This window comes from Rana temporaria, chromosome 4 (genome assembly GCF_905171775.1).
Source record: "Rana temporaria chromosome 4, aRanTem1.1, whole genome shotgun sequence".
Lineage (NCBI taxonomy): Eukaryota > Metazoa > Chordata > Amphibia > Anura > Ranidae > Rana > Rana temporaria.
The window spans coordinates 254673161-254700183 of NC_053492.1; the positions used below are offsets into that span (position 1 = coordinate 254673161).

At 41.3% G+C, this 27023-nt stretch overlaps 1 protein-coding gene across 3 annotated transcripts in view; it reads right to left on the reverse strand.

Moving 5' to 3' along the window:
• Positions 1-27023, reverse strand: part of ASCC3 (activating signal cointegrator 1 complex subunit 3) — an 841816-nt gene that overhangs the window by 560405 nt on the left and 254388 nt on the right. For all 3 annotated transcript variants that reach the window (XM_040350155.1, XM_040350157.1, XM_040350156.1), the window contains one exon: positions 2497-2673. In XM_040350155.1, coding sequence (XP_040206089.1) covers positions 2497-2673 — 177 coding nt within the window. The remainder of the gene's footprint in view (positions 1-2496; positions 2674-27023) is intronic.

Genomic DNA, 27023 nt, shown 5'->3' on the forward strand with positions numbered 1-27023 from the left:
ACCATCACTGCCCTCTATTGGCTCTGTGTCTCTGTACTTCACAGAAGCATGAAAAAGCATGCATAAACAAAACTGAAACTACAGGTACATTATATGATTGATTTTTATCTATTTTTATTCATTTTTAAAAGGAATCAGTTAACTATTATGTCTCTATATCCTGTAACAGTAATTTCAGCAAAACATTTTTGCTTTACAACTCCTTTAATAAGCACACTTACCTGCCCAGCGTGCCTGCAATGTCGGCTGCCTGAGGCCGATCCATCCTCTGGATTGTGTGCCGGCGTCACCATCCTCACTAAGGGAAACAGGCAGTGAAGCCTTGCGTCTTCACTACCCGTTTCTTACTGCGCATGCACGAGTCGCGCAGTGCTTTGTGAATGGGCGGCCCATTTCCCAGGAGGCAATGCGAGGAGGAGAAGAGAGAAGATCACCGTGGACTAGGAAATGGCAGATTAGGACGATCTGCCTAGCAGCAGCCATTTCTGTTAAGTACAATTGTTTATTTATTTTTTGGAGCCTTTTTTGGCTATTTTTCGTTTTAAGGGTGGACCTCAGCTTTAAGGGAAGAGAAGGATTCTAGTCCCTGCTTTGCAGGAACATAGAATCCACCCCTCCCCTCCTCTTCGTTTACATAGGTAAATCCTCTGTGTGTATCACCAATGATCGCCAGGTGCCGGGGGACATCAAGTGCCCGACACCCGCAGATCAGGTTCTGCTGTGAATATTCACAGCAGAAGCAGTCCTCTGGGAGTGCGCATGTGCTCCCCCTGCAGACGGAAGTGCAGAATCGCGTATATATATATATATATATGTGTATATACACACACTTGTAATGCCGTGTACACAGGATCGGTCCATCCGATGAAAACGGTTTGATGGATTTTTCCATCGGTTAACCGATGAAGCTGACTGATGGTCAGTCGTGCCTACACACCATCAGTTAAAAAAACGATCGTGTTAGAACGCGGTGACGTAAAACACAACGACGTGCTGAAAAAAACGAAGTTCAATGCTTCCAAGCATGCGTCGACTTGATTCTGAGCATGCATGGATTTTTAACCGATGAACGTGCCTACAAACGATCGTTTTTTTTTTGGTTAGGTATCCATTGGTTAAATTTAAAACAAGATTGAATTTTTTTAACCGATGGATAAATAACCGATGGGGCCTACACACGATCGGTTTGGTCTGATCAAAACGGTCCATCAGACTGTTCTCATCGGTTTGACCGATCGTGTGTACGTGGCATTACTGCACAGGAGAACAACCCTGTTGCAGTAAAACAAAACAAGTTATTAAAGTGTTTTTTCTTTAAAAAACTTTATTTATTTATTTTTGTCAGCTGCAAGACAAATCACTTTGCTTTGGAAAACAGATATTACCCATTTGTTATCCTTATGAGTTTCCACAGTAAATTATATCATATGTATGGAAGAGATGTTAGTTAGTTAATTTTATGGTATAACTGGATTGACTTCTCCACTTCTGATACCCTGAAAGACATGTTATTAATTGGTGATGAGTCTGGAACTATACTGTGATCACCCCCCATAGCTTGGTTCAGGGAACTTGCTCAAGTTTTCCTTTGTTCCTTATTCCCAAGCCTTCCAGGGCCTTTTATTCTCTCCCCTTTTTTTCTTCTTGCTCTTTCTTCACTTTTATGCTACCTAGAACTTTTCCTTTTCTCTTTTCAGTATATGATCATATTTTTTCTGCAATCACAATTACTACTCTCAACAATTTTATACACACATTACTGTTGTATCTTTTAATGATACCACGCTTTTGAAGTTTGATGTGAGGGTATCCCTCTATTTGTATTTGATTGTTATAAACAACAAAAAAATAAATGTGTCTCTAAAAAACATTTTAAACATTCTAGGGCCTCTGCTTAAAAATATATATAATGTTTCGGGTTTCTAAGTAATTTTCTAGCAAAAAAAAAAAAAAAAGATTTTTACACGTATGACAGAAATGTTAGAATTGGCCTAGGGGGTCAATTAGTAAATAATCTGTCCCTGCTACAGCGAAAGTTTCCTAAAGGGGCAGTAGTTGTAACTATCAAACCTTGACACACGTGTCGGTATTGTTACCAAAACTGACACAAATGCTTGCCTGAATTAAGGGCAGGCAGTTGTAAAGGAAGGAAAAGTGTTATTAATGCATTATTGAATTCCCAGTTTATGAAATAGGTTATTTTTGCATTCAAAAACTACCAAGTACTTTATATTGTATATATAAAAAGACAAACGATTTATAAATGTAACAAGAATATGTAAGTATTAAAAAAATATAGACACTGCGGTGTAATGCGTGGCATAACTAAAATAAGAAATGAGTGAGTTGGAAACGATACAAGAATGTTATAATTGTTTTTTCACGCAGGAGTTATGATATTGGAAGCATCTGGGGTACACCGACACAGTAATTAACACAAAATGATTTTCAGCTAAATTAGCCTCTCTCTGTTCAGATAACAGCATTTCTACTTGCCTTGTTGGTTGATTTTATTCCAATAAATGTCTGTCCAAGAGGAACAGGTCGGAATCGTCCATCAAAGTAGAAAAGGCCAATAAATGGATTGACATGAAGAAATGAAGCTACATCAAGGTAGTTTGGAAGAGTTGCAGACAGGCCCAGGATTCTTATCATACTCTGTGTGGATTCCACCTTAAGTGATAGAGAAAGTATGTCAGAATAAAAAAAAAAAAAAATCATAGTCCATATCTAAACAACATAAATCTAATGATCAGCAACGATTTTTTTTTTTTCTGTCAGGTGCCCTGAAACTTAACACTGGGTGAAATGTTTTTTTTGCAGTATCTCAGATACTGTTTCACAGTTGAATAGTAAACTCTTTACACATATTTCTCTGGATAGAGAATGGAAAACAAACAATTTCAGCACATTATTTCAGTATTGAAAATGTTAATTCTATGCAGAGTGCCCACAAACGAGCACAACATTGGTTAGGAGTAAACTTTTATTTTTTTTGTCTTTGAAGTAAGAAACCTGCAAAATATTATTGGCTTTTTTGTTTGCCTGATTAAAGGCATATTAATTAGATTTGTCAAATTACGATTTATCAAACCTTTTTTTTTTGTTTATACTAAATGTATCCGAGACATAGATATATTATAAACAATCACGGACGATATGGTTTACTGAATAGTGAAGTATATTAACTGCATCCGGACCAGCCGCCGCAGTTGGCTGCCCTGGGCAAAACGACGTTACCTTACGTCACTTTTCCTTTTTGCCACTAGGGGGCGCACGTGATCGCTCGTGACATTGCGAGAACCGGGATCTGTGTGTGTAAATGCACAGATCCTGGTTCTCTCAGGGGAGAGGAGACTGATCGTGTGTTCATACAAAGTATGAACACTGATCTGTCATCTCTCCTAGTTAGTCCCATCCCCCCACAGTTGGAACAAACCTAGGGAACACAGTTACTACCTTGTTCACCCCCTAGTGTTAACCCCTTCCCTGCCAGTGACATTTATACAGTAATTAGTGCATTTAGTGCCAGGTAGGGGAGGTGATGAATCTAGCACCAATATCAGCACCATTCCTAAATCCCAACATTATCAATCAGATCATTTGCATACACTTACACAAATATCCATTTATCAAATCACGTTGAAAAATCTATAATTTAGCGCTATTAAGCTAAAAAGGACAACAATGATGTTTGGACCTCACTTAAAAATAATTTACAGGGCCCATAAACCCTTTATGCTGTGCCCTATCTATGCATCTAAATTAAAGGGGCACTCCACCTCTAAATGCATTAATCCATATAATAGGTTAAGATAAAATTGGTTAGACAACCAATTATATTAAAAATCGTAATAGTAAAATTAAATTTAAAATGGATGATGTTCTCAACGTCTGTAATAAACCAAATAGGACACAGGAGAAAAAAAAAACTATATATATATGTATAAACATATATATACACATACACCTATATGTATATAACCTGAATTGTCTATCAGATATCGCTGATGAAACAATTCACGTCACGTTCCACGTTCAAGCCAGCAGGGGTCAGAGTATTCATTGAATGAATCCAACGGATTTCTCTTTTTGAGATCTATCTTACTAAATTTGACCCTCTCCAGTTGGGAAGGATTATGTCTATTCCCCAAAACTTTAAGCCTGAGGGGTCCTGGTTGTGATACTTCCTGAAGTGGAGAGACACCCTGTGATACTTAAAACCGATTTCAATATTATGTATGTGCTCTGATACATGTTTTTTTAAAGTTCTTTTTGTGCGGCCAACGTACATTAACTTACACGGGCACTGTAAAACATTAACCACATATGTGGTGTTGCACGTGATAAATTCTTCAATTTAGAAGCTTGCAGTGTTACCAGTGGACACAAAGTCTTTTAAGCCTTGTATGGGTGCAGACACTTTTGCACATGTTTTACACCTTCTACAGGTGAAAAAACCTTTACACTCCCAAAAGGTTTGAGATTTCGCTGGTGGATCTAGAAACTTCTTGACCACTTTGTCAGCAAAATTGGGTGCTTTCCTGTATATAAACAGAGGGTTTTTCGGCAACACCAAATTCAAAGTTCTGTCCATACATAAAATGAAGCCCCACTCGTGTTTATTATTCTTGTTTGTAGCTCTATTTTCCAAGTAAGTCTTGCGTGGTATATTGCCCACTTCTGTGATTATTTTATCCATAGACACTTCATCATAGCCTTTCTGTACAAAACGTGATTTAATCATTTCAGATTGAGACTGGAAGTCTTCTTTTGATGTACAGTTTCTTCTATTAAAGTATGTGTTAAAAAAGATTTAGCCAAATGGCTCCTTACATTTGTGGGTGCCTGCCCGACACTGGGGCTGCTGACTTGTCGCAATGGATCAGCTGGTTCAGGTTTCCGTCCACCTCTGTGGATTCATTTTGCATTCTTTAAAATTCTTAAATAAATTGACTATTTTTTTTTTCTTTTACCATTGTGCCATAACATTGAACACTGTCATACCCAAGTGGCAACTGTCAAGTAATTAGCTGGAAGTGTTTCAATTCTAGATGATCACTTTTCTCAATCTCTCAGCTAAGGAAACACAGTTAAACTGGCAATGCATGTGGAATTTTTATGAGAATGCAACTGACCAATGTATATCTAGTAAAAAGTCAATTATCCAACTCCTGATCATTGCTAAAATAATCATCACACAATGCTATATATATATATATATATATATATATATATATATATATACACACACACACACACACACACACACACAGTGCCTTGCAAAAGTATTCAGCCCCCTTGAACTTTGTGACCTTTTGCCACATTTCAGGCTTCAAACATAAAGATATGAAACTGTAATTTTTTTTGAAGAATCAACAAGTGGGACACGATCATGAAGTGGAACGAAATGTAATGGATGTTTCAAACTTTTTTAACAAATAAAAAACAGAAAAATTGGGCGTGCAAAATTATTCAGCCCCCTTAAAATTAATACTTTGTAGCGCCACCTTTTGCTGCGATTACAGCTGTAAGTCTCTTGGGGTATGTCTCTATCAGTTTTGCACATCGAGAGACTGAAATTTTTGCCCATTCTTCCTTGCAAAACAGCTCGAGCTCAGTGAGGTTGGATGGAGAGCGTTTGTGAACAGCAGTTTTAAGTTCTTTCCACAGATTCTCGGTTGGATTCAGGTCTGGACTTTGACTTGGCCATTCTAACACCTGGATATGTTTATTTGTGAACCATTTCATTGTAAATGTTGCTTTATGTTTTGGATCATTGTCTTGTTGGAAGACAAATCTCGCTCCCAGTCTCAGATCTTTTGCAGACTCCATCAGGTTTTCTTCCAGAATGGTCCTGTATTTGGCTCCATCCATCTTCCCATCAATTTTAACCATCTTCCCTGTCCCTGCTGAAGAAAAGCAGGCCCAAACCATGATGCTGTCACCACCATGTTTGACAGTGGGGATGGTGTGTTCAGGGTGATGAGCTGTGTTGCTTTTACGTCAAACATAACGTTTTGCATTGTTGCCAAAAAGTTTGATTTTGGTTTCATCTGACCAGAGCACCTTCTTCCACATGTTTGGTGTGTCTCCCAGGTGGCTTGTGGCAAACTTTAAATGACATGTTTTATGGATGTGTTTAAGAAATGGCTTTCTTCTTGCCACTCTTCCATAAAGGCCAGATTTGTGAAGTATACGACTGATTGCTGTCCTATGGACAGAGTCTCCCACCTCAGCTGTAGATCTCTGCAGTTCATCCAGAGTGATCATGGGCCTCTTGGCTGCATCTCTGATCAGTCTTCTCCTTGTATGAGCTGAAAGTTTAGAGGGACGGCCAGGTCTTCGTAGATTTGCAGTGGTCCGATACTCCTTCCATTTCAATATTATCACTTGAACAGTGCTCCTTGGGATGTTTAAAGCTTGGGAAATATTTTTGTATCCAAATCCGGCTTTAAACTTCTCCACAACAGTATCTCGGACCTGTCTGGTGTGTTCCTTGTTCTTCATGATGCTCTCTGCGCTTTAAACGGACCTCTGAGACTATAACAGTGCAGGTGCATTTATACGGAGACGTGATTACACACAGGTGGATTCTATTTATCATCATTAGTCATTTAGGTCAACATTGGATCATTCAGAGATCCTCACTGAACTTCTGGAGAGAGTTTGCTGCACTGAAAGTAAAGGGGCTAAATAATTTTGCACGCCCAATTTTTCAGTTTTTTATTTGTTAAAAAAGTTTGAAATATCCAATAAATTTCGTTCCACTCCATGATTGTGTCCCACTTGTTGTTGATTCTTCAAAAAAAAAATGACATTTTTATATCTTTATGTTTGAAGCCTGAAATGTGGCAAAAGGTCGCAAAGTTCAAGGGGGGCGAATACTTTCGCAAGGCACTGTGTGTGTGTATATATATATATATATATATATATATATATATATATCTTAAATATTATATGGTTATAAAATGCATAATAGCTTGGTAGGAGAACAATTAGGCAATTATTTTAAAATACAATATAGTAGAAATGAAACATGAAAGTACAATTTTAAAACTAAAGTATGGTAGTCATTCCTTTTACATAATCTAAACAAATTACAAACTATATATTTAGCAGTAATTAGAAAACTGTACTTGAATACTCAATTTTGCAGAATTAAGAAATGAATACATCTGAAGTGCCATCTACATTACTACAGAAAATGTCAAGCACACGAGCAATTGTTGACTTCAACACAGGCAATTAGTCAACAACTTGTGATCATTTTATCTTAATTACTACAGGAACAGTTTTCAAGCAACAGCTAAAACTACAAACCAATGTTTTTATTAATTTTTCTGGACTCGCAGTTTAGTAGCTGGCTTAATGAAATAACCCAAGGAGTAAGAAAAAGAAAACCTTAAATACCCCCAAAAATTAAATTTTCAACTTTGTATAAATCTGGTGTGCCATGTCTAATGCCGCGTACACACGGTCACACAAAATTATGACCGTCAAGAACACGGTGACGTACAACACTACAACGAGCTGAGAAAAATGAAGTTCAATGATTTAGAGCATGCTTCGAATTGTTTCCGAGCATGCATGTTTTTTTGTGCGTCAGAATTGCATACAGAAGAACTTTTCCGGGAAAATTTGAGAACCAGCTTTAAAATTTTTGATGCTGCAATTTCCGACATGCTTTGCGCAAGCATTTTTTTCACAATCATGTGTATGAAATGCAGGCTTGACAAGAATCACGTGGAATTTTTTTTTTTCCCATGACATGAAAAATGGTCGTGTGTACGCGGCATAACAGTCTATCTTCCTCTATCCGGTTAGAATGTCTACACACTTTCAATCTTCAGGTTGCTTCTTTTGTGGATCTCTTGGGTAGGTACCTATGTTAGGCCAGATACTTGGTTATTGGATGTCTTACAAATGTTTACTGACGTTAAGCCATGCTGTTGAGTCCGCTTACTACTGTTCTCTATTTTCTGTTTTGCAAAGGCTTTGTTATGTGTTCTGATGACTTTGATGCTATATGTTGCATGTTTATGGTATATTTTTTCTTTTTTTTTGTATGAAAAACCCTAATAAATATGTTAAAAAAAATAATAAAAACAATAATTGGTATCAGATTTTGCAGTGTAATCTGGATGTGCACTCAACAACTATAGTCTGCAGGAGTGGACTGACCTGGAGCGACAACTTTTATAAGCATACCTTTCCTAGATTTTTCTTTTTAAATAAAAAAGGAAATGTTCATGTTCAATGTGTAATTCCAGGCATGGCTATATATACGTAGTTACACTAGTACAGCTTGTACCAATGTAACTATGTATATACTATAATAGACTAATGCCCCTGAAAGCGGGAATTCACTGAAGTAGACACACCACTACTCCAGTGATCTCCACTAGCTTGCGGGTCCCCATGCTGAGTGGCCAGCATGATGCACTGTGAACACAGGAGGGTGGCCGATCAGCAAGGGTGCAAATCAGAGAATTTTCACCCTTGCACAGCATTCTCTAATTGGATAAGATGGAGAGTGTTAAACCACCACCCTATCTTGTCCAGTTAGAGAACACATTGCATTCTTTCAGAAAATGCAAAGTATTCTGAGTGCTGACTGAAATCCTTTGTTCAGTAAGCAGGAGTGCAGGACCCAGAACCAAGTGGTTATCACTGGAGTAGCAGTGTCTACTTTAATAATTTCCAGCTTCAATGGGGATCAGCCATGTATGGTATATACATAACAGCAAAGTATGATAGCCTGGCACAGACAAGACTGGGAGTCCACTTCACAAGGGGTAGAGCTCCAAAAGAGGGCGGAGAACCCTTCAAAACACATCAGCCAACAGGGGCCCTTGTGTGGTTCCCTCACAGTCTGCAGACTAGATTCTAGGGCTTTCAAGCTACGGAACAGTGGCTTGTATGAGCAAATTCATATTCTCATGCTTACAAGTATTTTTTTTTTATCACATTATTCTTCAATAAATACATGTGGGATGATGCACTAGGCTGGTACACCCTCTTTTTTTCCATTTTCTATGGTATATACGGTACATAGTTACATTTCCCAAGCTGGATCTATATAACTAGTCTATATAAGATAACAATGCCTGGAATTATGATTTAACTACCATTAAGCTACGTTGAAAGGTATAATCAGTAAAGTCATCTTTTACTTTAAGTATACCTATATTACAAATTAAAAAAGTTTGTTTTAATCTCAATATGTAGGACATTCATTGCAGGGAAAAGGAAAAAAAAAAAAAAAACACCTCTTCTCTTTTAATGTGACATTGGGAAAATATCAATGTACAGATGTTTTTTTTTTTTGTTAAATACTTTGCTTTCCACATATAGGCACCAATACACATTCTTCTGATTTTGCATACAACTGACTGTACTGCAAGATGTCATGAAATGGACATTACAGTTGAATAATGTTTTGACAGAGAAAAATAACCAGGATTCATGCTGTGCTGCTGAAACTACAGTATACAGAGACAGATGATCAATCTGCACTACTCATTGCTCAATAAAAATGTTGCTCATCTTTGAGCCTGAAGTAAAATACAAAATTTCTAGTACATGTATGAAAAATGCAAATTGCAAAGAAACAAGCTGTTTATAGTAAGCTTCTAAATGTGTCATTGTCTTTGAAAACATTTATTCTAATTTTAATTTGTACGGATTCTTGAATCTCTGAGATTGCAAACCTTTTAAGCAAATGGTAGATCCGCTAACCTGTCACCCCACACCTTTCAAACATAATAAGATGCAAGCAAAAACTTTAATATTTTTAACAAAAATAAATCTGAAAAACAAATAATACTCCTCACTTATTACATTGCTCTTGATGATGCCAGATTCCTATAAACAAAACGGTGGTGTAAACCTAATGCCCCATCCTTTGCTGAATGGGCCTGTGAAATGGACTCCATTTGCCAAATACAAAATTTGGTCTCCTGGGAAACAGATAAAACTGGCGACTACACTCTCGTTCAGTCTGTCTGGAATCACTTCTGACATTCACAAAAGTTTACGTTTTATCTCTGATTCAGGTACTCTTATAAAGTGTTTGTCTCTGTTGATGCATAGGCATCACTCGGGCCCATACCCCCCTTATTTTTTTCCATGTCGTACACTTCTATTGTTACCCTTTTTTTTTTTTTGTCTCCTTCCTCTCCATCTTGCTTTATAACACTTCTCCTCTCCCCATCTATGTTATGGATATGTGGTTAACTTTTAAAACTTTACAAATGTGCTTTGTCATTACCATCCGACAGTTCAATGCCCTTATGCATGCAGTAGCTTGGCAGATGCTAGTGTTAATACTCTTGTCACTTACCTTGCTGTCAGTTATCTTCCATATGCTCGGTATGGTATTGTCTCAGGAGGTATATTAATATGACAGTTTACATGTGCTGGCAGTATCTTTTTTTTTTTCCAAGAAAGAATGTTTATTTACTCTTTAGCAGTTACAGTCAACAAGATAAACGGCCCAATGGCCAACTTAAAGATGTTAACATACATATAAAGCGTGTATATGCGGGCGCAGCCGCTGCACTAAGTATGGCATGCAAAGGCAGAAGAATCGAAAAGCTGCAACACAATATCTGTAAGCATTAGCCATCCTAACATGCATCATCATGTTGTCATGAAATCCTGCCATCGCGGGTCTCGGTCGGAGGCGAAGATAAGCCCCGCGCATTGTTTCTGCAGTGTTTCTGATATGTTGGATAGCATACCCAAGGGGAGATGGGAAGTATGTCCCCCAGAAGGCACGGGCAGTGAGACATGACTAACAATCGGGGTCTACCTGCCTGCTTAGTGGTTGTCCAGGCATATCGTACTATCTGTTGCTTAGCTCTATAAGCAGTGTCCTATAGCCCTAGGGCTTCCCCGTGGGTAAGAAAGGATTCCAACGAACTTTAAGTCCGGGGGGGGAGCGGAATAGGGGGAGGGGGGGAGAAGGGACATTGGGGGGGTGGGGGGAGAGGGGGGGGGTACCGGACGGGACAGGCATCCAGCCACAGCTCGACAGGGTAATATACGGTGGGGACTCCAGTTCAGATTCATCGGGACTTAGCCGTCGTGTAGTCGTCAGTCGATGTGTAGTGTTTCCAGCAGGCCCACGTCTCATTAAATCGTGTAGGGTTGTCATGGGCTTGATGGAGTAGGTCCTCCATCTCCATCGTCTTTTGAATTCGCTGAAACCAGTCAGCTACAGAGGGGGGTTGTGAGGAGAGCCATTTGATCGGGATGCACATCCGTGCGGATTCACCATGTGCATAGCTAGTGATCGGTTATATCCCCTCGGGAGCGTCTGGGCGTGGTGGAGGAGGTATTGCGCAGGTGTGAATTCTAGGGTGTCAGTTGTTACCCGGGTAATGAGCTTGTGGACCTCCGTCCAGTAGGCTTTGAGCGATGGGCAGTATCTTATCACATGCTCATTTAAGCTGTTGTGACAGATGTGTTTAACTTTATTTTTACCATTGAGAGTACCTCCTTGTTCTCGGTTATAATACATGTTCCATTATTGCTTTGTACTTTGGCTAATTTTACAATGGTGGAATGTATATTTCACAATTTACTTTTCTTGTTTCCCTTTTCCTGTGGAAAACAATCTTACTAATAAAAATAGATTAAACATAAAAAAAACTAACAATAATAGGATTTTTATTACCTGTAAAATCATTTTCTTGGAGTACATCATGGGACACAGAGCCTTAAGTATTTACTTAATGGGTAATAGGCCACCTTCAGGTGTTGACACTGGTAAACCTTAATTAAGGAAGTTTACTCCCTATATAACCCCTCCTCCTTCCAGGAGCACATCAGTTTTTGTAGCAAAGCAATGTCAAAATCCCAAAAGAGGGGAGGGACCTCTGTGTTTCTCTCCAAGAAAGGGATTTTACAGGTAAGCTGTAATAAAAATTATATTTTCTTTATCGTACATCATGGGACACATAAATATTTACTTAATGGGACGTTCCATAGCAATGCCACTTGAGGGGTGGGAGAAACAACCCGCAGGGTACACTCAGACTTGAGGATCTATACTGCTGCTTGCAGCACACTGCGCCTGAAGGCGATATCCTCATACCTCCTTACATCCACCTGATAACATTTTGTGAATGTATGCACTGAAGACCATGTTGCGGCCTTAGGCCTTGTACACACAGTCGTTCCAAACCGATGAGAATGGTCCGACGGACCGTTTTCATCGGTTCACCGCTGAAGTGGCCTGATGGTCTGATGTGCGTACACACCATCGTTCCAAAAACCGATCGGGTCAGAACGCGGTGACGTCAAACACACGACGTGCTGAATAAAACGAAGTTCAATGCTTCCAAGCATGCGTCAACCTGATTCTGAGCATGCGCAGGTTTTGAACCAATGCTTTTCTGTACTAACCATCGGTTTGGACCGATCGGGCAGAGGTCCATCGGTTTGGTTTTGAAGCATGTTTTAAAATTTTGGACCGAAGGAAAACAGACCGATGTGCTATACACACGGTCGGTCTGGACCGATGAAACTGAACCTTGGTCCATTCTCACCGTTTTTGAACGACCGTGTGTATGGGGCCTTACAGATCTGAGCCATGGAGGCCTGATGACGCACTGCCCAAGAAGCACTAACCGACCTGGTAGAATATGCCTTAACTTAAAAAGGGGGAATCTTGCCCCTTAAATCATAAGTTTGAATTATCACTTGCCGAATCCACTTAGCGACAGTGGATTTTGACGCTGCCTGTCTCTTCTTAGGAACTTCCGGCAGAATAAATAAGACATCAGTCATACGAATCTGAACAGTTTTCTTTAAATAGATTTTCACTGCTCTCACCACATCAAGACAATGTAGTGACCTTTCTTACCTGGAACATGGTTTTGGAAAAAACGATGGCAGAACAATATCTTGATTCAGGTGAAAACCTGAAATTACTTTTGGTAAAAAGCCTGGATGAGGGCGTAGCACCACTCTGTCCTCATGAAAAATTAAATACAGCTCTTTACAAGAAAGAGAAGCCAATTCTGAAACCCTCCTTGCTGAGGATATAGCAACCAAAAATACCAACTTCCTTGTCAGCAGGACTAGAGGAATATGTTGTATCGGTTGAAATGGCTGTTTTTGTAACACAGACAAAATCAAGTTTAAGTCCCAAGAAGGCAAGAGAGGTTTGACGGGCAGATTAAGCCATGTTACCCCTTGTATAAAGCCTTGGACTAAAGAATGCGTAGCAAGTGGTCTTTGAAATAAGACCGATAAAGCTGAGACTTGACCTTTAATAGTACTTAAGGCCAACTTCATCTCTACCCCTAATTGTAGAAAGGCAAGAATTCTGCCTATGATATATCTCTGAGGGTATCAACCCTTGGATTCACACCAGGAAACATAATCTTTCCAGACTCTATAATATACAGTTCTGGAAGCTGTTTTTCTGGCATTGATCAGGGTAGAGATAACTGACCCGGAAAGCCCACGTTTCTTTAGAATGTGGATTTCAATAGCCAAGCCGTTAAATTTAGAGACCGTAAGGAAGGATGGAATATCGGTCCCTGAGAGAGCAGATCTGGCCGTAGTGGGAGGGACCATGGGCCCTCCACTGCCATCTTTAGGATTTCTGCATACCATGACCTTCTGGGCCATGCTGGTGCCACCAGAATTATCGGCTTCCTTTCTAGCTTGATTCTGCAAAGAAGTCGAGGCAGCAACTAGATGGGGGGAAATGCATATATCAGTGAGAACTGATCCCATGGGGTCACCAACGCATCCGTTCCGCATGCGAGTGGATCCCTTGTCCTGGCCACAAAGTTGACCAACTTTGTGTTGAATCTGGATGCTAGGAGATCTACGTCCGGAGTCCCCCATCTTTGGCAAACAGCCCAAAATATGTCAGGGTGAAGTGACCATTCCCCTGGGAATAACTGCTGGTGACTTAAGTAGTCCACCTGCCAATTCTCTACTCCCGGAAAGAAGATTGCAGAAAGGCAAGGAACATTCCTTTCTGCCCAAGTTAGAATATGGTTCACCTCTCTCTGTGCTGAGAGACATGTGGTGCCCCCTTGGTGATTGATATAGGCCACAGCTGTGGCATTGTTGGATTGAATCCTGACAAGGCAATTATGTAGCCTGGAAGTCCAGGCCTTTAGAGCCAGACGTACTGCTCGAATCTCTAGGATATTGATGGGCAAGCTTCTTTTGGTTCTTGACCATTGCCCTTGGACAGTTATCCCTTCTAGTACTGTTCCCTAGGCCTTAGAGGCTGGCATCCGTTGTTACCACTTTCCAGATAACTGGTCTGAAGGATTTTCCTTTCAGCAGATTCTGGGTTAGTAACCACTAAGTGAGGCTTTGGGTCACTCTTGGGGACATCTGCATTGGCGAGTCTAAGGCTTGAAATGTCTTGTCCCAAGCAGAAAGGATACTGTTTTGTAACAGTCTTGAATGGAACTGGGCATAAGGAACTACTTAGAATGAAGCCACCATGGTTCCTAGTAACCTCATGCAGAGGCGAATGGAGGGATTGCCGTTTGACCTTGCCTGGGCTGTGTCTATGATCAGACCCAAGTACTCTAGTTTTTTTAGCGGTATTAAGGAAGATTTCTCTAGGTTGAGAATCCAACCTAATGCTTTTATATAGTTGGTTGTAGTGCGTACGTTTTGCTCCAAACAAGTCACAGATTGATCTATAAGCAATAGATCATCTATTTACACTATGATTGTTATGCCCTGGGCCATTAACCTGGCTAGAGGTGGGGCCAGAACTTTGGTGAACACCCGAGGTGCTGTGGCTAGTACGAAGGGCAGGGCTACAAACTGGAAATGCTGTTTTTCCAATTGAAACCGCAGAAACTTTTGATGAGCTGGAAATATAGGGACATGCAGGTATGCATCCCTGATGTCGATTGACGCGAGAAGTTCTCCTCCTAGAAGGATGGAAACTACTGATCTGATTGTCTCCATGCGAAAGGAGCGGATCTTCGGGAATTGATTTAGCTTTCTTAGATCTAGAATGGGTCTGACATCTCCATTTGGTTTTGGTACCATGAAAAGATTTGAATAAAACTCCAGACCTTGCTCCTTTGTGGGGATCTGTATGACCGCACCATCAATTTGTTCCAATAGCTCACCCTGAGTTGCCATACTTGGTGATTCAGGCGAGGATGACGGCATGGAAATACAGCTTGAGATCCCAATGCCTGGGGGTGAAATTTTAGCTTTTTTGGTTTTTGAGGTGTCTTTTTTGGCAAGCATAGTCCTAAGTACAAAAACAGAGGCACTATACAATTTGCACTAAATCGCTGAAATAGTCATGACCTATATCAAGTCGCAATACAATTTAGCCTAGTGCTGGAAAAAGAGTGTCCTTTCTGAATCAGGAATGCCAGTGAAACCATACGTGTCCCACAGCTCGTGTGTCCCTGTGTGCAGGCAGCCGTTTCCTCCTCAGCAGCAGAGGAGAGACTGACACAGCTTTCCTTTTGTTTGTTTCCAGCCTGCGTGTGTCTCGTTGACGTTTTTGCGGCACTGCGTTTAGGCCCTGCCCCCTTCGTAAAAAACTCTGCACCCTTTTTTATTTTTTTCAAGTGTTCCCGACCAGAACACGAGGGGGGAGGGGAGGGGAGCAGAGACTGCAGTGAGGCACAGAGAAAAAACAAACAGCCAGTCAATAACAGCAGCGGAACATAGCAGGACCTCAGTGTCCCCCACAGCTGGGGGTAATGTAAGGGGTGCAGCGCTGCTGTCCCCCTGACCCACTGGTCCCATCAGAGGGAGAGAAAAAAAATACCTTTTTTAAAGGATATGTTTACCTTGTAAGAATCTCCTCTCCACCTGCTGTACAAGCCATGCACGGACTGAGCTCTAGTGAAGACGACAGAGTATGGTAAGTGCATAGACTCCCTCTAGTGGAGATTTTAAGGCATGACAATCTATTTTCCTTAAGGGAAGAAATATATAGACATTTAAAAATATCTAAGTCTCTTCCTTACCTTATCGCCGCCGCAGGATTTTACTTAATTAACAGAAAAAATTCCAGCTTTCACCCATCACCGCTGGCTGTGTTTAGCCAACCCTTCAAGGACGGGGCCCCTGAAACACTGCCTTGGGCCATGTATAGCACCCCCTCATAGGAGTTTTAGGTAATTTTACAAAGACCTAAACCCTAGATTTCTGGGGTGCAGCCCTACAAAGAGAGGCATTACAGGCAAAACCTTGTGCTTCGGATACGAGGTCCCAGGAACCATACATTTAGGCCTCAGTGGCAATGTGGTTGGATCTGGCTTCTTTTTATGGAGGAATTTAAATCTAGCATAGATCCCTCCTGGAGCTCTTCAGAGCACTTCTTCACGTGTGACCAACACCTTTAGACACTGGGAAAAACCTGATGTGCTCCTGGAAGGAGGAGAGGTTATATAGGGAGTAAACTTCCTTAATTAGGGTTTACCAGTGTCAACACCTGAAGGTGGCCTATTACCCATTACGTAAATACTTAAGCAGGGGCGGACTGACCATTGAGGCTCTCGGGCACTGCCCAAGGGCCCCATCAGGGTTGCCAGGCTCAATAAAACCAGGGACAGTATGAACATTTCTGTGTTTTTTTTTTTTTACATCTGTCCCTGATATGTCCGAAACCGACATGCTTTTAATGTGAACATCCTGAGATTTTAGCTGCCCTGCCTCTGCACTGCCTCCTGGCGTGGTGGCCATCTGTAAGCCCGGGGAGCCCCATAATCTTCTATTGCCCAGGGGCCCCATGAGTTGTCAGTCCGCCCCTGTACTTAAGGCTCTGCGTCTCATGATGTACGATAAAGAAAATAAATATTCACTTTGGTTCCAGCTTTCAGCATTGGGGGACGGGTGTCACGGTGCCTATATGCTGCCTCCTGAGCACTCAAAATACACCAAGAATGTTCTCCTACAATAGGCTGGGGAGCATTCTAGTAGGATTTTGATTGTCCTGGTATCCCAGGAAGCACAATGGCATTACCCATGCCTCCCAGAAACATCAAAAGCTGGGGGAGAGGTATATATATTTTTGTTCATAAAATCTTTATTGATAACGTTTTTTTTTTTCAGCTAATTTTGCTTGACTAGCAGGGCAGGTGGCATGAAAGTGGGTCTTCTATTTTTCATAGAAGTTCCACTTTAACCGCTTGCCGACCTTTCTCTTGCAGATATACGTTGGCAGAATGGCACGGCTGCGCAATTTGCCGGTGCCCTGCCGCGAGCCTCGTGACCATGCCCACGGGACCCACAGACTTGATGTCACAGAGCTGCAGAACAGATAGATGCCTGTGTAAACAAGGCATGTCCCCGTTCTGCCTTGTGACAGGACACTGATCTACTGCTCCCTGTCATCGGGAGCAGTGATCAATGTTGTGTCACTGGTAGCCCAGCTCTCGCACAGTTAGAATCACTCTCCAGGACACACTTAACCCCTTCCTTGCCCCCTAGTGGTTAACCCCTTCCCTGCCAGTGTCATTTACACAGTTATCAGTGCATTTTTATAGCACTGATCGCTGTATAAATGACAATGGTCCCAAAATAGTGTCCGATGTGTCCGTCATAATGACGCAGTCATGATAAAAATTGCAGATTGCCAACATTACTAGTAAAAAAAATAATAATAATTTAGTAATAAAAATGCAAAAAAACTATCCCCTATTTTGTAGATGCTATAACTTTTGTGCAAACCAATCAATATACGCTTATTGCGATTATTTTACCAAAAATATGTACACAGGCGTTTTCCCAGGCCAAAAGCTCTCATGGCAGTTTTCCAGACGGGAAAACCAGGCGTGTGTACGAGGCTTTCAACTACCTTTTCCTGCATATCCTTTGACAATTCTGTAGCTTTCCGCATGACTCAGAATCCAGAAACGTCAGTGCAGCACTGGATGAAAGATGCAAGGGTCTGTCAGGAGTCCAGAATCTCATTGACCTTTTATACACACACACACTAATTACAAGCAAACAAATCACAGGTGAGGATGGTTACCTTTAATAGCCATTCAAACCCCTTAGTGTCAACTTGTGTGCATGTTATCAGGCCAAAATCAACTCATCAGGGTCCTCATCAAACCTCATCAGGGTCATTTGGGTAGTTTCTGTAGTCATTACGATTTAAAATTGTTAACACAGTTGATTGATAATATATGCTAACCATGAGTGAAAGAAAAGTTTTTGTGTCATCATTCATATTCTCTGAAAAATGGCCAAGAAATCATAAATTCTGCCAGGCTATGTAAACTTATAAGCACAACTATATATATATATATATATATATATATATATATATATATATATATATATATATATATATATATATATATATATATATATATATATATATATATATATATATACGCATGCATTCACATCTTTTTGCAGGCAAAAAAAACTTTAAACCTGTAAAGCATGGCAGGCATTTACTGAATGGCAGGAAGAATCAGTAAAGCATGGCAGGCATTTACTGAATGGCAGGAAGAATCAATGACTGTGCAAGGCCGTGGAGGTTCATTCACAAAATTCTGTGGTGAATGAATGGGGCAGCCATGCTGCTTTCAACCGCTTGTCAACCAGCCGCCGTCATTATACTGCGGCAGGTCGGCACATTCTCGCAAGCCATCGTAGCTGTACATCGGCCCTTTAAGCAGAAATAGCAGGCGTGTGTGTGCCCGCTGCACTGCAGGGTAACCAATGCACGTGTCCGGCGTTCCACTGGCCATGCGCGAGCACGAGAGCCAGAACAGGGACGTGTGTGTGTGTGTAAACACTGTTCTGTGAAGAGAGGAGAGACAGATTGTGTGTTCCTACTAGCTAGGAACAACAACCTGTCTCCTCCTCTAGTCAGTTCCTTCCCCCTACAGTTAGAACACACACTGAGGGAACACATTTAACCCCTTAATTGCCCCCGGTGTTAACCCCTTCCCTGCCAGTAACCTTTACACAGTAATCAATGAACTTTTATAGCACTGATCGATGTATAAATATCAATGGTCCCAAAAATGTGTCCAATCTGTCCTACACAATATTGCAGTCCTGATAAGAAAAATTGCATATAAGCAATATATGCTTATTGCAATTATTATTACCAAATAATATGGAGACAAATATATATTGCCCAAAACTGATGAAGAATTTTGATTTTTAAAAACATTTTTGGGGATATTCTAGCAAAAAATCTAAATTGCCGCTCTTTTTGTTGTTTAATAGCACAGAGATTGTTTAAAAAAAAACGCAGAGGTGATCAAATACCAACATAAAGAAAGTTCAGTCTGTGGGAAAAAAAGGACGTCAATTTTGTTTGGGTACAGTGTCGCGTGATCACGCAATTGTCAGTTAAAGCGACGTAGTGCCGTATCCCAAAAAATGGCTTGCTCATTAAGCAGGCAAATCTTTTGGTCTGTAAGTGGTTAAATTGTGACAGCGAGTGCAAGGAAAATATCTCCCTGCCTGCTTTCACAGGGAGTGGGAGTAGAGGAGGTAGGAGCTGGAACATGTTACACGTCCCACCCCAAATACAGGTCACATGTTCCAAAGGTGAACTGAAGCCTAGTACACGCGGGCCGAATGTTGGCTGCCAATGGTCGCTTCCTTCAATAAAAATTGACCGATATTTGGCCTGTGTGTATGGGCAGCCGGTTCTGTCGGCTTCTGACAAAGGCTCATGGCTGAAAAACTTCTACCAACCGCCTCCTGGTCAGTGCTCTCAGCCAATGGCTGAAAGTGCTGACCGGAGTGTTATGGGGGGAGCCGTCCCACTGTCAGAGCACAAAAGCTCAGCAGGGGAGATTGTTGTACTTAAAATTGGATTGTTATTACAGCGGCTCCGACCTGAGCTGTCAGCTTTCTCCCATTCAACTGGATGTACGAAGAAAAACTAGTGCTTGTGTTTTAAGCTTAACTCTAAGTGGTAAGTGCAAGCTGTTAATCTATCATTCACATGGTAATAGACTCCAAAATTAAGGTGAAATAATTTCACTATGACACCATTAGACCCTTTTCACACTGAGGCAGTTTTCAGGCATTTTAGCGCTAGAAATAGCACCTATAGAGTACCTGAAAACTGCCTTCCATTCATTGCAATGGGTGCTTTCACACCTGGGCGGTGCGCTTGCGGGACATTAGAAAATGTCCTGCAAATAGCATCTTTGGGGCGGTTTGGAAATTATGTATACATCACTCCCAAAATGCTCCTGCCCATTGCAATCAATGGGCAAGCACTTTGGAAGCTTCAAGAGTTTTTTTTTTACCCCTTCTTAGGGGTTAAAAGTGCTTGCTAATGGTCAAAAAGTGTCGCTTATCAATGCTAAAGCGCAGCCAAAAGGAGTGGCGCATTAGCACTAACACGGCCAGGGCCCCAGTGTGAAAGGGGTCTTAGAAGTATCAATGAAAGTTGAAAGTCTGTGAACTTAGTTACATCCCACTTACTATCACTGAATTGGAATTACACTTTTAACAGGAGAAGTAAACTTGCATATTGCAGATGCAAACATAAATTAAGAAAAAAAAAAAAACTAAATAAGACATGCCCTGCCTTGGCAAACAGGGTGCATAAAGGTGTTTTAAAATGTGTAATGTTGTTTAAAAAAAAATTGCTGAAAGGCTAAGCGAAACCACAGGGGGACTCACATTGACCACAAGTAATTGAATCATTCCAGGGCCTGTCAACGAGCAAATGAAGCTTGCTTTCAGGGGGATTCAGCTTGTATTTGAGTTTAGTTTTAGACCCTTCCAAGATGACTGAGGGCCAGTTTAGACCATTGCATTGTTGCAAAGCAATAAACATTCCAACGCACGTTACCACAACACACATCTCTATTGATTGTGAATGGCACCCCAGCAAACTGTACACTAGCAGATAATGCACAGCATTGAACAACAACGCACATACTGCATGTTATGGGGTGGAAAAAAGGGCCTGGTGCATTGGAAGCCACTTCATAATAAATGTCTTAATAGAACACAGGATAATGCAATTTAATTTCATGAACAGACTAAATAGCTCTGAAGGGACCCTCTGAGTTTATAAGTAGGTGAATCTAAACTCCTCCTTTTAAGCCTCATTATCCTGCTTATAAGGCTCCATGCACACTGGGCTTAAAAAAAATGCCTGTTCCCTTTGCAGACAAAAAAAAATACTCATATAGAGTGTTTTTGCACACAGTTTAGGAGAGTTTAGCATTTTTTTCTGCCAGAAAGCTCAGAAATGCAAACCAGACGTTTTTTTTCTGTTCTCTTTGTATTGCTTCCTTTGCATGAAATCCCTACCAGTCCCTCTGCTTTCCTTTTAGAAACTGACCACACTGAGCAAGAGAACACACCGTGGTCAGTTCTCTAGCTGTGCTGGGAACTTAGCCTGTTCTCCTCAGGAAAAACTGAATTTATAATGATATATATATGTATATATATATATATATATATATATATATATACATATACATACATACATACATACATACAAAAATGGTATGTCTTTCATTTCTATTTTAAACTGAATGGGTTGTCTTATAAGGTGATCATTTGCAGGGGTTCTATGCATTAAGGTGAAAAAAACATCTGAGGATTAGCGGCCCCCCAGCCCCCGTTTACTTACCTGACACCTCGAAAGTCCCGCGCTGTGATCGGGCTGGCTTCTCGGCTCATTCGTTAGTTGATTGATGGCAGCGCAGCCATTGGATCCCGCTGCTGTCAATCAAATCAATGGCGCGGCGGGGCGGGTGATACAGTCGGCTATAGCCATCAGCTGTATCGCGGTAGCGCGCCCGCAAGAACTAACCCCCATGGTTGACAGCTCACATGAAGGGGGTTAGTTCTTGCGGGGAGGAGACGAGACAGACACCGAGGGACCCCCGAAGACCAGGATCGGGGCCACTGTGCAAAACGAGCAGCACAGTGGAGGTAAGTATAACATGTTTGTTATTTTTAAAAAAACGGGAACCTTTAGTGTCCCTTTAAGTTATCATTGACTTGTATGTCGAGAGATGCAGTTTTAAGCTAAAGCAAAAACCAAGCCACAAATGCCTGTGTCCCACTGAAACCCAATTGTTGCATATTGACTGATTAACCATAATGTTCATGAGAGTTAATTCACCCAGCATCGTGTTTATGGCAATCTGGTATTTGCATTAAATGAATCTATATTCTTGCATCACAAATAAAACATGCATAAAAACAAAAATACATTAGATGCTTTTCTGAATACAAAATTGCATTAAATAATATTTTTATGCATATTTGTATCTCTCCTCCCACAGCCTCTCCGCAGCCGACACCTCTCTCCTAAGTCGTGGCCTTAATTTTGCACCCATCAACAAACCAAACCCCTTTATGCTTTTCAAAGACCTAAATCAATACATACGCAATCTGATCTTAAAAAGATACTTTCATATTAAGCAAAAAGATGACAATAACGTTATCTCTATTTCTACCTTGTCCATCCCGGATCCATCAGAGTCATCTATTGACCCAATTGAAGACAACATGGACCGTGATAAAGATGACCCTCTGAGACTATACACGCAACATCTCGCTACATCCCCTCCCATCACTCGCTCCTCACTCAGACCCAAATCCATCTTTTTTCCAACACACTCCAAGGGCCCTCATATTGAGAGCTTCTATAGAGTGGTTTACGCAGACCTTGTCAAAATGTGCAACTCCACATCCATGTCCAAAACCAACAACTTATCTCCGTCCGAAATAAAAGCTCTAGACCAATTCATCCATGCCGACAATATCATAATAAAATCAGCCGATAAGGGAGGAGGAATTGTACAAAACAGCCTACTTAAACAAAGCCTCCAGACTACTCTCTGATGCAACTACGAACACCAAACTCCATAGTGACCCCACGTCAGCCTTTGCAAAAGAAGCCGAGACCCTCATACTACAGGCACTCAAAGATGACATCATTACAAAGATAGAAAGTTCTTTCCTACGGAAAAACTTCTTTCAGATTCCGTACTTCTACTACCTTCCCAAAATACATAAAAACCCATCAGCTCCTCCCGGAAGACCCATCGTGGCAGCCATGGACAGCGTCACTACAGGGTTCAGTTTATATATTGACCAATTTCTCCAGCCCATTGTTTTCCAATTAGAATCATATGTTCGGGACAGCACACACTTACTTGAACTTTTATCCCCATACCGGTGGGAGCCAACGTATACATGGCTCTCACTTGATGTCTGCTCCCTATACACATCCATCCCACACTCCTTCGGACTAATAGCACTGGAACAATTTCTGTTAAACGAACCCCTCATCAATCCCCGCCAAGCTACCGTTATCATTACAGCCACACTTTTTTGCCTAACACACAACTATTTCACTTTCAATGGAGACTTCTTTCATCAAATACAGGGCACTGCAATGGGGGCCAATTTTGCCCCCTCGTATGCAAATCTGGCCATGGGCTTCTGGGAAAACAATCACATCTACCGTAACAATCCGTTTTCCGCCAATATAGTTTTCTTCGGACGCTACATCGATGATATCATCATCATCTGGGATGGCCCCCAAGAACTCATCCCCCTATTCATCAACCACTGCAACAGCAACCAATATGGCCTATCGTTTACATCTGCATCTAACCCCACCTCCATGACATTTCTCGACCTTGAATTGGGACATGACGGACACTCTATCTGGGCCATTTTTATATTTCAAAAGCTGTCATCTACCCAGTTGGAAAAAACATCTCCAACAGTCAATTCTGTCGCCTAAGACAAAATTGTACTAAACATTCGGATTATATTGAACTTAGTCAACATCTCAAAAAGAAATTTACCGAGAAACAGTACCCAGAAAGTTTAACTGAAGATGCATTCAAACTCTATCTGAATGGAAAACCATCCAAACCCAAAAGAACTATGGACGACCATCCAGTCAGGTTCATGACCACATTTCACCATAAATACAAAAAAATGGAAAGCATATTAGTCAAACACTGGGATATCCTTTTACAGGATCCTCATCTCAAACCCATCCTCCCAGCTCGTCCGAAAATCACCTATCGAAGAGCTCCCAACCTCAAAAATAAAATCGCTCCCAGCAAACTCAAACCTACCCCCACCACATCCTCTACATCCACCCTCATACCCTTAGTCGGCATGTACCAATGCCGAAAATCCCGCTGCAAAACATGCCACTTTGTTCAACATGGACAAAAAAACTTTCATACAAAAGGTAAAACATATCCTTTAAAAGACTTCTATAACTGCTCCTCGGAGTTTGTTATATATGGTCTTAGCTGCCCTTGCAGCCTTCTCTACATAGGGCGAACCATACGACCTCTAAGAGAGAGGTTCGGAGAGCACAGGAGAAACATAGAGGGTGGCACGGACCCGCACAGTGTCCCCAGACACTTCACTATGCTACATCAACAATCAATTTCAGGACTCCAAGTTTGGATAATAGAACAAATGGATAAACCACTCCCCCCAGCTGAAAGATTAAAAAAATTGTGTGCCTGTGAAACATACTGGATCTACAGTCTGGATACCCTCTCGCCTGGCGGCATCAATGAAAGCATTGAAATCTCCACCATCCTATAATCATTTATCTCCCACCCACTCCTTTTCTCCCCCCCCCCAAAAAAAAAAACCTCCCCCCCCTTCCCCTTTATAGTTCCCTACCCTCCATCATACCATATATTAAAGCGGTAGTTCACCCCCCCCCCCCGACACATTTTACCATCGAGACAGGCCTTGTAGCGCGAGCTACAGTATGCCTGTCCCGATTTTTTTAACCCCGTACTCACCTTGTACTCGGACATCGTAGATTTCGGCTCCCGCGGGGAATGGGCGTGCCTATGGAGAGGGAGGATGATTGACGGCCGGCCCTGGCACGTCACTCTCCCCGAAGACAGCCGGAGTAGGTCTCGGCTCTTCACGGCGCCTGCGCACAGGCTAATAGCCTATTTCGGCTATTTCCGGAGAAGCGTGACGCGCCAGAGCCGGCCGTCAATCATCCTCCGTCTCCATAGGCACGCCCATTCCCCGGTATCTTCGATGGACGACTACAAGGTGAGTACGGGGGTAAAAAATTCGGGACAGGCATACTGTAGCTCGCGCTACAATGCCTGATTTTAAGGTAAAAGAAAATTTTTTTTTTTTTTTTTTTTCGTCGATAGGGTGAACCCCCGCTTTAAAATCCATTGTTAATACCTTCATTACTATTTTTTACTTTCAGGCCTATTCTTAGTCTGGGTTAATTGGCGGGTGTTCCTTATAGTCTTGGCGGGTGTAAGTATTACCTCAATATGGAATTCCACCCCCCCCTTCCGTGTCCCTCCCTTTCCCTTCCCCCCCTTCTTTTTGCCGCGCCCCCCCTCCTTCCATTTCTCCATTACCTCCAGCATAATATACACTATGTATTTTGTAGTTATGTATATAGATGTGTGTATGTATGTATATATATATGTATGTATATGTGTGCGTGTATGCGTATATGTATATATATATATATATATATATATATATATATATATATATATATATATAATTGCATATTTTTCTTTATAAGAGTATTGTTTGTTCATAATAATGTTTTTTGTTTCGACTGTATAAGCTTTTATGCTCGTATACACTCTGACATGTAAATGGTTTACCCCATTGAACTTTTAGTATCAATATTGCTTTTATCTTGTGTCCACCCCTACATGTATGTATACCTTTCCCCAAGTTGGTGTGAATATATACATATATCCACATAGACAACCATATCCCTTCCCCATTTATCCCCCCCCCCCCCGTTTCCCATCCTTTGGCCAAAACGCTTTATGTATATACCTTTAATTAAACTCACCCTCAATTTCCTTGAATTCATATCCCTTCTTTCCCCCCCTCCCCCCAAACGATCCTAAAAATATCCCCTCTATATTACTTAATTTGTTGGCCACATATTATTAATAATATATTTAATTTCATTACTACCTTCCTTAACCTAAATCCCCGCCCCCCTCTCATTTTTTCCTGTTGAACCCCCCCCCCCCCGTTTTTTCTTGCACCCACTCTAGTTACAGTCCAATACTAGCCCTTTTCTTTATTCATACCTTCCAGTCCATTACTATAACATAATTCCATATCTTTTCTACATATACTCTTTCTTTCATGCCCACACATCGTTTTGTCTTATTGTCATTTTTTGCTTTACTTCCGTCCCTGTATTTTATTTATTTTTCGCCCCGACATCTCCCCGCCCAGCTCTTAACCCATCACAGTCTGCTCCCGACTTGCCCCTCCCACTTCCTACCATACAAAGTTTAGCTCCTTCTCCCCCGTCACTAGCTTGAGAAAGGAATGCGGCAGCCCTGTCATTCGCTGCCAGCATTCGGAAATGCGTCGCTTTCCTGGTGACGTCATCTCCGATCGTCCATCGGTACCCACGCGCATGCAGTGCCTGCCTAGGATCCCCTTTACACCGCAAACCACCAGAAACCATCAGCGGCAGAAGGACTGATCCCTTCCACTTCACAGCGCTATACCAGGGACCCAGAGAAGAAACCCACCAGATGACACCCACCTCTCCTTCTGGAGAAATTTCTTCTACATGCCTTTGATTGACCACAAAAATGTGAGTGGTTTTTAACTTGTGGCTCTTTTAAAATTAAACTGGTTTAAAGTATTGCACCCAGAGGCGCCTCTCTCCTTGTTTGTGTTATATTTTTATGCACCTGGGACTCAGCTTAAAAAATGACCACTCTCTACTTATGAAGTTTGCATGTGGTAATGAAGATTCTGGTTAGTCAGCAGTAGGTGTAACAGGGCCCAGTGATCTTCACAATATCTGCATTGCTTACAAGACTACACCAACATGTATTTAAATGAGGTTTGTGAACCAGGGTATGGCATTGAGTATAAAGTATTTCACAGTACTAACTCTTTCTGAAATTGTTCATGAGACCTGCATCCAAATTTTTCTTGCAGCAGGACTTGGTCTTATGCAAATCTGAATATTGAAAAACGGAGAGAGACAAAGAAAATAAATGGTAATGAGGTTAGTCCATCATATT